The sequence below is a fragment of the Symphalangus syndactylus genome, chromosome X, assembly GCF_028878055.3.
Source record: "Symphalangus syndactylus isolate Jambi chromosome X, NHGRI_mSymSyn1-v2.1_pri, whole genome shotgun sequence".
Classification (NCBI taxonomy): domain Eukaryota; kingdom Metazoa; phylum Chordata; class Mammalia; order Primates; family Hylobatidae; genus Symphalangus; species Symphalangus syndactylus.
Window position 1 is genome coordinate 57,952,249 of NC_072447.2, and position 12,096 is coordinate 57,964,344.

A 12,096-nucleotide genomic window follows, 5' to 3' on the forward strand; every position below is an offset into this window, starting at 1 on the left:
CATGTAAAAAATGGGTACAATAACATTATCTACTTTCCAAGGATTTGATGATTAAATTAGATTAAGTATTGTAACATAGCACATAGTAACCACTAATGGCTTATTATGAGTAATCAGTAATAGTAGTAACATTATTAATAGAGATATAATCAACAGAGTACTGTGGGCACACAAAGAATAGAGTAACTAATTCAGCCTGGTGCAGCAAGAAAGATATTATCCTGGCTCTCCCTCCTCAGACTAGACAATCTGCCCAGCAGGCTACCGCAGTGATATCTACCCAGATAATAAAGAAGATCTTTATATCCATCAAAAGCTCATATGCTTTAATCTGAAACTATTCCCTCCAATGACTCATAGATCAGCGTTAACCTCATGACAATAGCACCAAGTACATTTTAATAGCAATATATATATATAATCAATGTGTCATGTACAATTTCATGTCTCAATTCACAGTTTATTTGTATTTTAAAAAACTATTCTTTGTATGCTTTGTGAAATCATCTTCCTTAGGTTCTTACAGTTTTAAAACCTTGGGTTATTCAAACTCATGTATAAGTCTCCAGCTGAATGTGCTAGTTACTATGGAAACACAGTCCCTGTGTGAGAAGAGCTTGAGGAAAGTGTATTCCTGGCACAGATTGAGCAGTGGACAGAAAGAACAAAATGAGAGACATTTGTGCCTATACTACCATTCTCCAGCCATGACAACATGACAAGAACATGGAATACCATCTACAGTCAGTGTTCTGTGGGCAAGTTTACCCAGTGTAGACAGAAAGAGGGACTAAGTCAACTACTCACAAAGAATGGTTTTCCCCTGGGTTCCAGAAGCAACACCCTGGATAATATTTCATCTTGTTTACTTATAAGAAAAATTCCCTCTCCTTTTACAATAGGGACATTCTTCCTGCCCACCTCCTTCGGGTGGTTGTCCTTAAAAACAGCAGTTAGCCATCAAAAGTCCTACCCTGGAACCTCACCTAAACACTGTTCTCGATAAGGGATGACAGAGTATAAGCTGGCAACCCTCTTATGTGATAAAAGTCAGTGGTTCTCAAACACTGGTGTGTCTCAGAATCCACTGGAAGACTTGAGAAAATTCAGAATGTTGGGCCCCTTCCCCAGAGCTTGTATCTCAGTCAGTCTTGGGGGGGGCACCATAATTAGCATTTCTAAAAAGTACAGGGACCACTCCTGAGAAGCATCAAATCTAAAACTTAAAAATAGAACCCTAAAGTCCTTAAGAGTAAAAGATTATTTCTAGAAAGACAAAGGACATCATGTCATAGCTAAGGTAGACTTTAAGACATTCTATATAATTCTTAATCAATTTTTACCACTTTTATAGATATAACACAACTACTGTTCTCTCTCCTTCAAATGTGCTACAACAGCACCTGACCCCAATCAATTTTATGAAATTCAGGATGTCTTTTTCTTCTCCTTCTCCTAGACTTACCACGTTCCCTTTATCACTGTTTCTCCTCAGGATCTCCTGATCCATTATTTCCCTCACACAGGACTGTAACCCTTAGCCCACATCCTATTCAAGCATCTACAATGTTTCCCCACCACTTTTCCCCTGACTTCTTTCTCCAGGGCCTGCTCTCCCTGCAGAAGCAAAAAGTAGCCGAGGGCAGTGTCTACATTCTACATGCATGATTTACAGGCAGGTTTTTCTCCATGTCCATTAGGAATACTTCTAAAAGTCCATGATTTAAAATTATATTCAGCTAAGTGAGAAATCTATGGTTACTGAACTCAACCAACCTCTCAAGTGAAAACAACATTAATCACCAAATAACATTTTTAAAAACACATATAAATCCTTGAAATCTCTACATCAGGGGTAGGCAAACCACAGTCAGTGAGACAAATCTACCAGGCCACCTGTTTTTATATGACTTTTGAGATAAGAATGGTTTTTACATTTTGAAACAGTTGGCAAAATCAAAATAAGAGTAATATTTTGTGATATGTAAAAATTATATGAAACTTGAATGTCAGCGTCCATTAAAAAAGTCTTATTGGGACACAGTCACACAATCATTTACATTCTGTCTGTGGTGCTTTCACGCTACAATGGTAGATCTGAGTGGTTGTGACAGACACCGTATGGCCCACAAAGCCAAAAATATTTCCTATCTGACCCTTTAAGAAAGAGCTTGCTAACTCCTACTCTACATCTTTCCTACTTTTGGGAGACAGATATATAGATAGATATGGAAAGGCAACATATATTGGAGATAATATTACTTTAGGGGCCTCCAGATGATACTTATTAAAATAAGCACTCAAGTAAGAACCTGTTAATACGTGCATGTTAATCAACCTCATTAAAAGCCTATAATAATGTCTCCCTGGACTTGCAATTAGATGAGCTGCGTGACATCTGTTTCATCATAAGAACTATGTTATAAACCCCAAACACATTTGGGAAAGATCAGACTAAAATCATGGTTCCCTCAAGCACCTGTCTGTTTCCATAAACTTCTTGAAGTTCCTCTGACGAGGTGTGGGCTTGAGGTCTATGCAGTTACGGAGAGAATCCTCCTCAGAACCAAAACCGTTGTAAGGTGGAAATTTCCTTTCTATTTTTGGAGGAGGAGAAGGACGCTTGCATGAAACTGAGGTAAAGTTCTCTAGAACAAAACAAAGGCAAACAAAACATCAATATTTTTTTTGCCCTGATTATGGCTGTTTTGAAAGGTTTGTTATGTTTTCAAGATGAACATGGAGATCTTTGTAGACTATTTTAAACTCTTTCAAACAAAACACAGCAAAATCCTGTGAGAGTACTTTTCAATCATGTTTACAAAAACCATGGAACTCACTTAATAATCACCATTGGTTCAAAAGTAAAAAAAAAAAAAAGTATGTCAAATAAGTAAACGTTTATATTTTGTCATCACATTCCCATTTCTGAATATTTTTTGTTCTCCTCTGATTTTTCCAATAATATGTAAATTCAAACTTGAAATTTATGCCACTCATTCCATATTTTAACCTATAATTTAGCCCTCTCCTATCTCAGTCAACACTCACTAATAAAATTCTTTTCCAAACAGGACTTACTCCTGACTATTCACCTTTATCCTTCCCCATCCACCATCTCCTCCTACTGCACCCTCTATTTGAGTACCCTCCATTGCCTCCAAAGCAACTCCAGGTCATAGTACTTCCCCATGTAGTTCAAAAACAAACACCAAAACAAAACTTTCCTCTCACCAGCCACAGCCCCAGGTAGCTTTTGTTAAGCCCAAGAAAAGACTACAATTGCACTCAAACGCAATGAAGCGAACAAACAAAACAGAAAGAGAAAAAACTTTTAAAATAGCCAACTGCCTACTCTCTCCAAGGGAGTGCTACACAGTAAATACTGTTGATTTTATTTATATACTTATCATCTGTGAGGAAAGAGAGGTGGAGAGAGAGCTGGTAACATATTTGTAATAGCCTAGGAGCTTTCAGGTACTCATTTTCGAGGCTGTACAATCTCAGAAGCAATCGTGCTCTCCAGAGCAAGGAACATATTGACCTGATCTATCCAAGTCACTGTGTTTGTCCCCAACATAAATGGCAAAAAAAGATGCCAGATCTTTCCTAAAACAAAACAAACTCCCACAGAATCTATTTTCTACTTCTTCCCCAAGCTTCAGTATGACATAGGTGTTTTCAATCATGAATGAAAGGAGTTCTACATAAGCAAATATTTCCTTTTCCACTGTCAAAGTTCCCACAGAGGAAGAGTACAAATTTTAGTGCACACCCCCAGAAGAGAAAATGGAGATCAATTTTTCATCCAAGACAACCTAACTCTTCATATTAAGGTGGTTGTTTGGTTTTTGTTTTGTTTTTTAACTGATGATCAAAAGGCTAAGGGCTTGAGGTCATTTCTAACTCTTGTTGAAAACATTTTCAGCTTTCATATTTCCTTAGACTTCCTAGCAGCCTTTGTGTGAAATTTCCCCAAAAACAATCCCCAAAAGAGTATTGTTACATCCTAACAGAGACTGCTTACAGCAGACATGTTTATAAAGGTGACTCAGTGAAAGCGGGGAGCCAGTCTGCCAGGACAGAAGTGACTTGTGAGCTTCAACTATTGCTATTTTTATGGTGATTAAAGAAAAGTCTTGGAAATAAAGAGAAGAGTTCAAATCTTGGAATTGGGCAGAATTGCGGTAGACTCTATCATTGCTAACCATTACATCTAACGCACCACTGTTTGGTCTTTCATTTCAGGAAGAACATCATAGCCATGGCAGGAGAGCTCTATGTGATTATTTAAGAATCTGGGCCTGAGCAGTTTCTTACAACAGGAGACATATACATACAACTCTACATACCAATCTAAGCAGTCTAACCAAAAGAGGACACATATTGAATCTCAAGGTAATTAGGACTGCATCCTACACTTCCCCCCAGAATTACAGGGCTTATAACACACTGTTGTTTTCTCAACCATATAATTTTTGCAACAGATTTAAGTAACAAAAGAACCAATTTAGAGCTTTCCTCTGCACCCACAGTGCCATCTAGTGTATAAAAGCTGAGAATTTTTCCACTCCATCATGCCTGACTTTTATACCACCACATACATCTTTTTGGAAACTCTGGCTCAAGATCCAACTTTAAATCCCATTTATCTGGGTAATTTGCATACATTCACAAAGCTCTGGACTCACAGCTGAATGACAAGTTTCCTCACTTTGGTTTTCCATCATCCCAGTATCCTGCATGTTTTAGGTGTTCAAAAATATTCATTGAATAAATGAAAATGTATACATTTTTGTACAAAGCATCTTCCCCAATGTCTCAAGTTGGCATTCTGCTAGATCCTGAGACCGATATGTCTTTTAATTATCTGATTCCTCTAATTCCAAGTGACTTGTCAAAACATATATATATATATATATATCGAATGCCCATCCATGGTTGACTAGATTCCAACAAATTGGCAGACAGATGATACATATTACAAAGGAGTCTTAATGCTTCTTCGTGGTGATTTTCTATTCACCATCTCAGTGGGAAAGACTACTGGGAAAAGCCTTCAGTTACCTCAAAGTTCACTGCTTATGTTCTAGTAGCCTAGAGATGAATACAGGTTTTGGGAGGCTGGAAGCTTAAATAATTTGGACAAAGCTCTTCTAGACAAAGAATGTCAAATTACTAAGACAAAGTTAGGCCAGAGCCTTGGATTGGGACTCCTGGAAAGGAAGACCTCTAAAGATTATGCTTCATTAGCTTCAAGATAAATCCACTTGTGCTTGTATTCAATACCCATATCAAATGATTTCAATGAAACCTAAATTCGTGAATCACATCATGTTAGAGCTATAAAATCTTTAAGAATCCTCCCATCTCAACCACCTTCATTTTATAGGGGAAGCAAAAGAAACAAAATTGTTAGGTCCATCAGGGCCATGTGATGAGACCAGAAGCCAATTCTATCCTATTGGTGCAATTTTAAGTGTCCGATTTACTCAAATAATCATTAAACACTCATCTTAAATGTCCTGCTGTTCCTAAAAATTCAGAGATGGCCAGAAATGACTCCACAAAATTAAAGGTGCTTTAAGATTTTTGTTCAATCTAAGCATAGCCCAATAAGTGTTCAAAAGCAATGAGAATGAACAATTTTGTTACTAGTTTCATTGTCCTAGCCACTAAGAAAAAATAAGAAAGTCCACTGATAGAAAAATAATAACCTAAAGCAGAAATTCCTATGTAAGAACAGTTTACATTTGATCCCTGTCCTTTTAGTGAAAGAAACACCTGGCCAGGTGCGGTGGCTCACGCTTGTAATCCCAGCACTTTGGGAGGCCGAGGCGGGTGGATCACGAGGTCAGGAGATCGAGACCACGGTGAAACCCCGTCTCTACTAAAAATACAAAAAAAAATTAGCCGGGCGTGGTGGCGGGCGCCTGTAGTCCCAGCTACTCGGGAGGCTGAGGCAGGAGAATGGCGTGAACCTGGGAGGCGGAGCTTGCAGTGAGCCGAGATTGCGCCACTGTACTCCAGCCTGGGCGACAGAGCAAGACTCCGTCTCAAAAAAAAAAAAAAAAAAAGAAACACCTGGAACCCCTAGAGCCTTTTTCAACCTTCATGCTATAGGAAAGACCAACAGACCTCCATCTGCCACACCGTGTTCATTCACATAAAATAATGAGGGAGTGACATGGTACAGCCCGGCAGGCAAGCCAGGGCCAGCAGGATGGTCAAACTGCCTGATGGAGGGGGTCACACTGCACTATTAAAGAGAAGAAATCTATAGAATCACCTTCTCCTTAGAATCCTTAAATGTATGAAGGAATCATCTTAGGAGATTGAGCTTTACACAGGAGCTCAAGTGTCTCTTGGAATTCTAGCAAGCCCTCCACTTCTACATAAATAGAAGGGTTATCCGTGTATCTTTCTTGGGACCGTGGCCAACTCCTTCTCTTTGTCTGCCATTTTTTCTCCCCCAAAATATGTTGGGGTGTCATTACACAGGAGAAGGTACTAAAGCACCAAGGCGGCATACTGCGTTAGAAATCTCCCCTGACTTCCTGCTAGAGAGGCCCCTAGCTGTGTCGCTGGTGCTTGTTAGATCCTTCCTGCGTGTTGCACAGTGGAGATACCCAGGTTTTCTACTGAACACAATTATTGACAAGGGAGGAAATGTGAACACAATTATTGACAGAACCACAATGATTGATGGGACTTTGTCCTGGTTTGGGTTTTAAGGATACCAAAACATAACGCGTGTAATTTGGTCAATTTAAAAAATTGCTGAGACCAGATGAACTATAAATAAAATTAAAATGGCAGAAATAACTGTATCTAAGTAACATTAAGGATATTAATTTAACCTGACCAAAAAATCAGGAAAAGCAAATGCAAAGATTATCAGAGAATACTGATTCATTCTCCCCTCCACCTCATCATAGATATAATTTCTAATCTTTACTTATATTAAGTACACTGTTGTAACTCAAGAAATGTTGTGTAATAATAGTGTTTGTTAAATGGGATATTTTAACATATGTTATGAGAAATATAAAAAGTCAGTGTGACTATGAAATGCATCATAATTTTACATTTGCATAATTTTCTGTTTAAATGCATAATGCTCATGTTATATTAGCTTTAAAGGCACAGACTACTTTTTTTTTTACATAATACAATTAGTCCACAGAGTGAACAAAAGAAGTGAACAGAAAGAAATTAAGCACAAGGACTCGACTGAAATGGACCATAGGACATTTGAAGCTGATACATTTACCCAGGATGGCTCGATTTGGAGCACACCAGGAAATTCACACTGCCTCAAAAAATTTTCTAGAGAAGCCGTTAAGACCCTAACAACATACTAAGTCCCAGTAGTAGGACATTCATGTTCCCAAATGCAACTTTCATATTCTCACCAAGCTGACAAACAAACATCAACCAAAAGTTAGACTTTATGTTTAAGGAATCATATAATGCTTTGGAACACTTACCACATCCTTTATATTAAGGTAATCATCAGGTGTAAGTTACGGTTTTTGGTGACTCATCTTGATATATACATTTAAATTTTCATTCTACACTAAAGACTTACGGATTCCAAACAGGCATCGACATTTATTAAAGGCCAAATTCTTTTCCCATAGTCTAGGGGCCACCAGCAGCTTCTCTATAGCAGCTGCCACCTGCACATTCCTGGCTGCTTCTTGTCCACAGTCCCCAAGGCAAATATGCCCAACTGTGTCCACTGAAGGGGACTAATTTTAGAAAATAAAATAAAAAGAGGCCATCAATTTGGCCCCAGTAGGGCCCATACATTTTGACTAATCTGGCATGCAGATGCAGTGCAACAAATCCCCCTAATGAACCTAAGAGTAAAACTGAAAGCCTTTTTCACTCTAACCCCCTTGTGTACTTGATGTGCCTTCTCTCACAATGTAAAGATTCCTAGAAGGCCAGGAATACTACACAATGCGGACAACAAGACACATAACATGGCTTCATCTCATTCTAGCGACAAAGCACCTTGTCTCTTAAGAAGCTGCGGTTGCACTTGGCTTCCATCTCGCCCTTTGGGGAAGTGTGTTCATATGAATACTCCAAGGTTCAGAAAGAAGTACAGGACTAAGTACCCACTATCCCAACTCCAGTCCCAAACTGGGAGGTCAGCAAGTCCCATCAGTTCCTAGCAGCAGCAGGTACCTGGAGCCTCAGGTAGAGGGTAGTTTAACAAATGAGGGTTTATGCTTTAGGTTACACGTCACATCCTCTGCCAGCTTCCAAGACACTCATAACACGGTGTCACACACTGCAGGTCTCAGTTCCCCTTCCAGCCTAGAAACCTCTTACACAACTCTACCTCCTAAGTCTACTACAGTGACCTACATACAGTAGGTGCTTAATCAATCTCTCATTTTCATTCTGAACTGAACTAACCTTATTGGAATGGAGTTAATATCTGAGAAGAGAGAAGCTTAAAACCTGGCTGAGCCTCACCAGGAAAGGTAGAGCAAACTAGCAGATGAGAATTCCCTCAATAACTCAATTAGGTATATCCATTGTGGTAAGAAGAATTAAGTGAAAAGAAAAGCATTCAGATTTCCATTTCAATTGCTAAACCAAAACATTTACCCCCCAGCATCAGGCAGACAAGTTCAAATCTTGGCTCACTCTTTGCTCACTGCATAACCTTGGACAAATGAGCCCCCTTTAAGCCTCGGTTTTTTTCACCTCTAAAATGGGGAAAATGAGCCTATCCATAGGGAATTGTTAGGAATATATAAGACAACAAACGGCTGGAAGATAGCAAATGCACAATAAGTGGTAGCTATTATGGGCCTAGCATTTGAAACTCCAAAGTAAAATGTTAATTAGGGAACAAATAATTTAATTTAAAAAATATTTTTAATTGACATATATATCACTTACCAATTCCATATTTAGACTTATAATAAGACTTTGTAAATTCATCACAGTCATAAAGGAGCACTTTTCTTCCCCACACATTGATGGTGACTCCTAGGGACAGGTCACTATCTTTGTAAAACTCTTGGTCTACTTTTCCTAGCTAATAAAGACAAAGGAACATAGCATTGGCACCATGGACCCTCAAAAGAACCAGGAACCCCTTCCCAGAGAAAAAAAGGAAATCAAAAATAAAACTTCAATCTTTAATAACTAAATTTTAAAAATCAAATAAAAAGGCAACCAGTTGATGTTAATATTCTAAAGTATTATTTTAGCACTGTAGTATTATACTTACAAACTGCAATGCATTGCATATATTTATATAGACATTTCAGCATGTTTATTACTGATAAATAGCAGTACAATGCATACATTTATGTATTCATCGATTTCATTCACAATCTCACAAGAGAAGAGTACGTAACTCGCCCCACTGTTCAGGTTCCAAAGAAGTCACACTAGAAACATGTAATAAAATATGAGGTTCCTTCCCTTGTATCTATCGAACAGGTAGCTACCCGCTTGGTTCTTTATAAAGTCACCATATGAATTGAGAACTGCTCGATCTGTTACCTGGCCTGGTTGATAGACTCTAGGTGGGCAATTCTGGAAGACAAAATCAAAACAAGATGTGGTAGGATTTAATCCATTCCCTTTCTTACTATAACCCCAGGGCTGGCATAGAGGTGGCACTCAATGAATACTTGTTGAATGAATAAAATGAATTAACTGATGTTGGCACGCTGTAAATGTCAGGTATGTCATTATTATTTTATATTTAGCCTATTTTTCAAAGCCATTCTAAAAACAGGTTTTTCTGGCATGTCCTGGTTGCCTGCTATGCGTATCCCAGCGCTCCCTCTGGGACAAATTGTGCCTCCCCTGCCTCCAAGCAAACGCAGTAGGGCTTCCAGCAGTGGGCTCAGAGAATCTAGGAAAGCCTCCCGGTGAGGACTGAATGGCCAGCAGTTATTTGCCTCAGAAATTAGCATTATGGTAACCTTTTCATGTGCACTAAGAAGACACTTTATCCAAATAAGAAAGAAAATATAACATAGAGCTTTTGAAAAAGCCTTTATGTTTTTAAGTGTTTTATAGGTGTTTACAGGTCCTTAGATGGTGTTTTTTTTTGTTGTTTTTTTTTTTTTACTATGTTATGACATTTTAAAGATGGGGAAATAAGCTCAAAGAAGTTAAGTGATTTGCCCAAGGTAACACAGCTATTAAGGGGCAGACTCACAACTCTAATCCAGGTCTGGGCTGTTTCTGCTGCACCCAAATTACATGAGCTCTCAAATGGCCATAAATATTTGTAGAAATCAATCTGACAACTCTTTTTAATATTAAATAAAATGCAAAAGTCATCACTGCCACTAGCTAGTGGCTACTTGGTGACTAGTTGCTACATTCAGAAAAGGCACTTTGGTTTGTAAACTTGCATGTGTATGTTTGTGAGTGCATGTGTACATGCACATGAAGGTGCACGTGTATAAGTGTGTGTTTGTATTCACAACCTAGACCAAACCATGGGCTCTCTTCAGTAATCTGCAGTGCCCTGTCCAAAGCCACAAGCAATTCTTTTACTAAGGAGTCATTTAGTTTCATAAAACTGGATGTGAACTCAATGATGAATAGGTGCTTTCTCTTACATTTGACTTTTTTCCTTTACTTGCCTTAACTTCAATGTTCCAACTCTAATTGATCATATTCTCTGTATTACTTTCACAGATGTATATTAATAGAGAGCACAAAATGAAAGTTTTCTAAATACCTACACTAGTGCATGGTTACTATCATCATACAGTCATAACACACAACATTCCAAACAGTGACTAGTCTCTTGACCCACAAGCAAATTCAGAAAGTGGTTCTGTCCACAGCTCACCTTGGGTAGCTTACTCCTCCGGAGGAACATTTTTACAGCATCTCGGCCTGAGTTGTGTGGAAGCAATTCTTTGATTTCAATAGTATCATCACACAAGAAGTAATGCAGGATGAGTTCTCTACGGTCTCCAAACATCGAGACTGAGTCATCCCACAGGCAGAAGAAACACAAAATCTTGTCATGATACTGGAGGAACTGTTTTGGGGTGTCTAGGGATTTGTAGGGACGTAAGGGCTCTACGTGTTTTACAACCTGCAAATGGAGAAAATGTCAATAATGGTTGCAGGGTTTGCATAATCACTTCTAAGATATACACAATCAAGTGACAAATATATAAAGATATATCTTTGGTCAGGCACGGTGGCTGATGCCTGTAATCCCAGCATTTTGGGAGGCGAAGGCAGGAAGACTACTTGAGTTCAGGAGTTCAAGACCAGCCTGGGCAACGTGGCAAAAACACAACTCTTAAAAAAAAAAAAAATTAGCCGGGTGTGGTGTCACACGCCTGTAGTCCCAGCTACTTGGGAGGCTGAGATGGGAGAATTGCTTGACCCCAGGAGGTCAAGGCTGCAGTGAGCCATGTTCACACCACTGCACTACAGCCTGGTCAACAGAGTGAGACTCCATTTCGAAAAAAAAAAAAAAAAGAAAACAAAAAAGATATATTTTTCTACAGATCATTCCGTGATTTTGTTTTTAATTTCAACTATGACATAGATATATATGCATCTATAACCAGTTTTAACTTTAAGAATTGGCCGGGTGTGGTGGCTCATGCCTGTAATCCCAGCACTTTGGGAGGCCAAGGCGGGTGGATCACGAGGTCAGGAGATCGAGACCATCCTGGCTAACACAGTGAAACCTCGTCTCTACTAAAAATACAAAAAATTAGCCGGGCGTGGTGGCAGGCACCTGTAGTCCCAGCTACTTGGGAGGCGGAGGCAGGAGAATGGCGTGAACCTGGGAGGTGGAGCTTGCAGTGAGCAGAGATCGCGCCACTGCACTCCAGCCCGGGTGACAGAGTGAGACTCCATCTCAAAAAAAAAAAAAAAGAATAGAGACAAACAAGTATGAGGAAGTTTTTCATATTAAACATTAATACACTAAACTATCCTTCTGGCCAGGCGGGGTGGCTCACACCTGTAATCTCAGCACCTTGGGAGGCCACAGTGCGTCGATCACTTAAGGCCAGGAGTTTGAGAATAGCCTGGCCGTCTCTACTAAAAATACAAAAAAGTTTAGCCAGG

At 39.1% G+C, this 12,096-nt stretch overlaps 1 protein-coding gene across 4 annotated transcripts in view; it reads right to left on the reverse strand.

Moving 5' to 3' along the window:
• EFHC2 (EF-hand domain containing 2) overlaps positions 1 to 12,096 on the reverse strand; it is a 201,627-nt gene that overhangs the window by 97,406 nt on the left and 92,125 nt on the right. For all 4 annotated transcript variants that reach the window (XM_055267843.2, XM_055267842.2, XM_055267844.2 and 1 more), the window contains exons 5-8: positions 10,850 to 11,101; positions 9,538 to 9,570; positions 8,926 to 9,064; positions 2,480 to 2,648 (exon numbers count right to left, since the gene is read on the reverse strand). In XM_055267843.2, the coding sequence (XP_055123818.1) occupies positions 2,480 to 2,648; positions 8,926 to 9,064; positions 9,538 to 9,570; positions 10,850 to 11,101 (593 nt within the window). The remainder of the gene's footprint in view (positions 1 to 2,479; positions 2,649 to 8,925; positions 9,065 to 9,537; positions 9,571 to 10,849; positions 11,102 to 12,096) is intronic.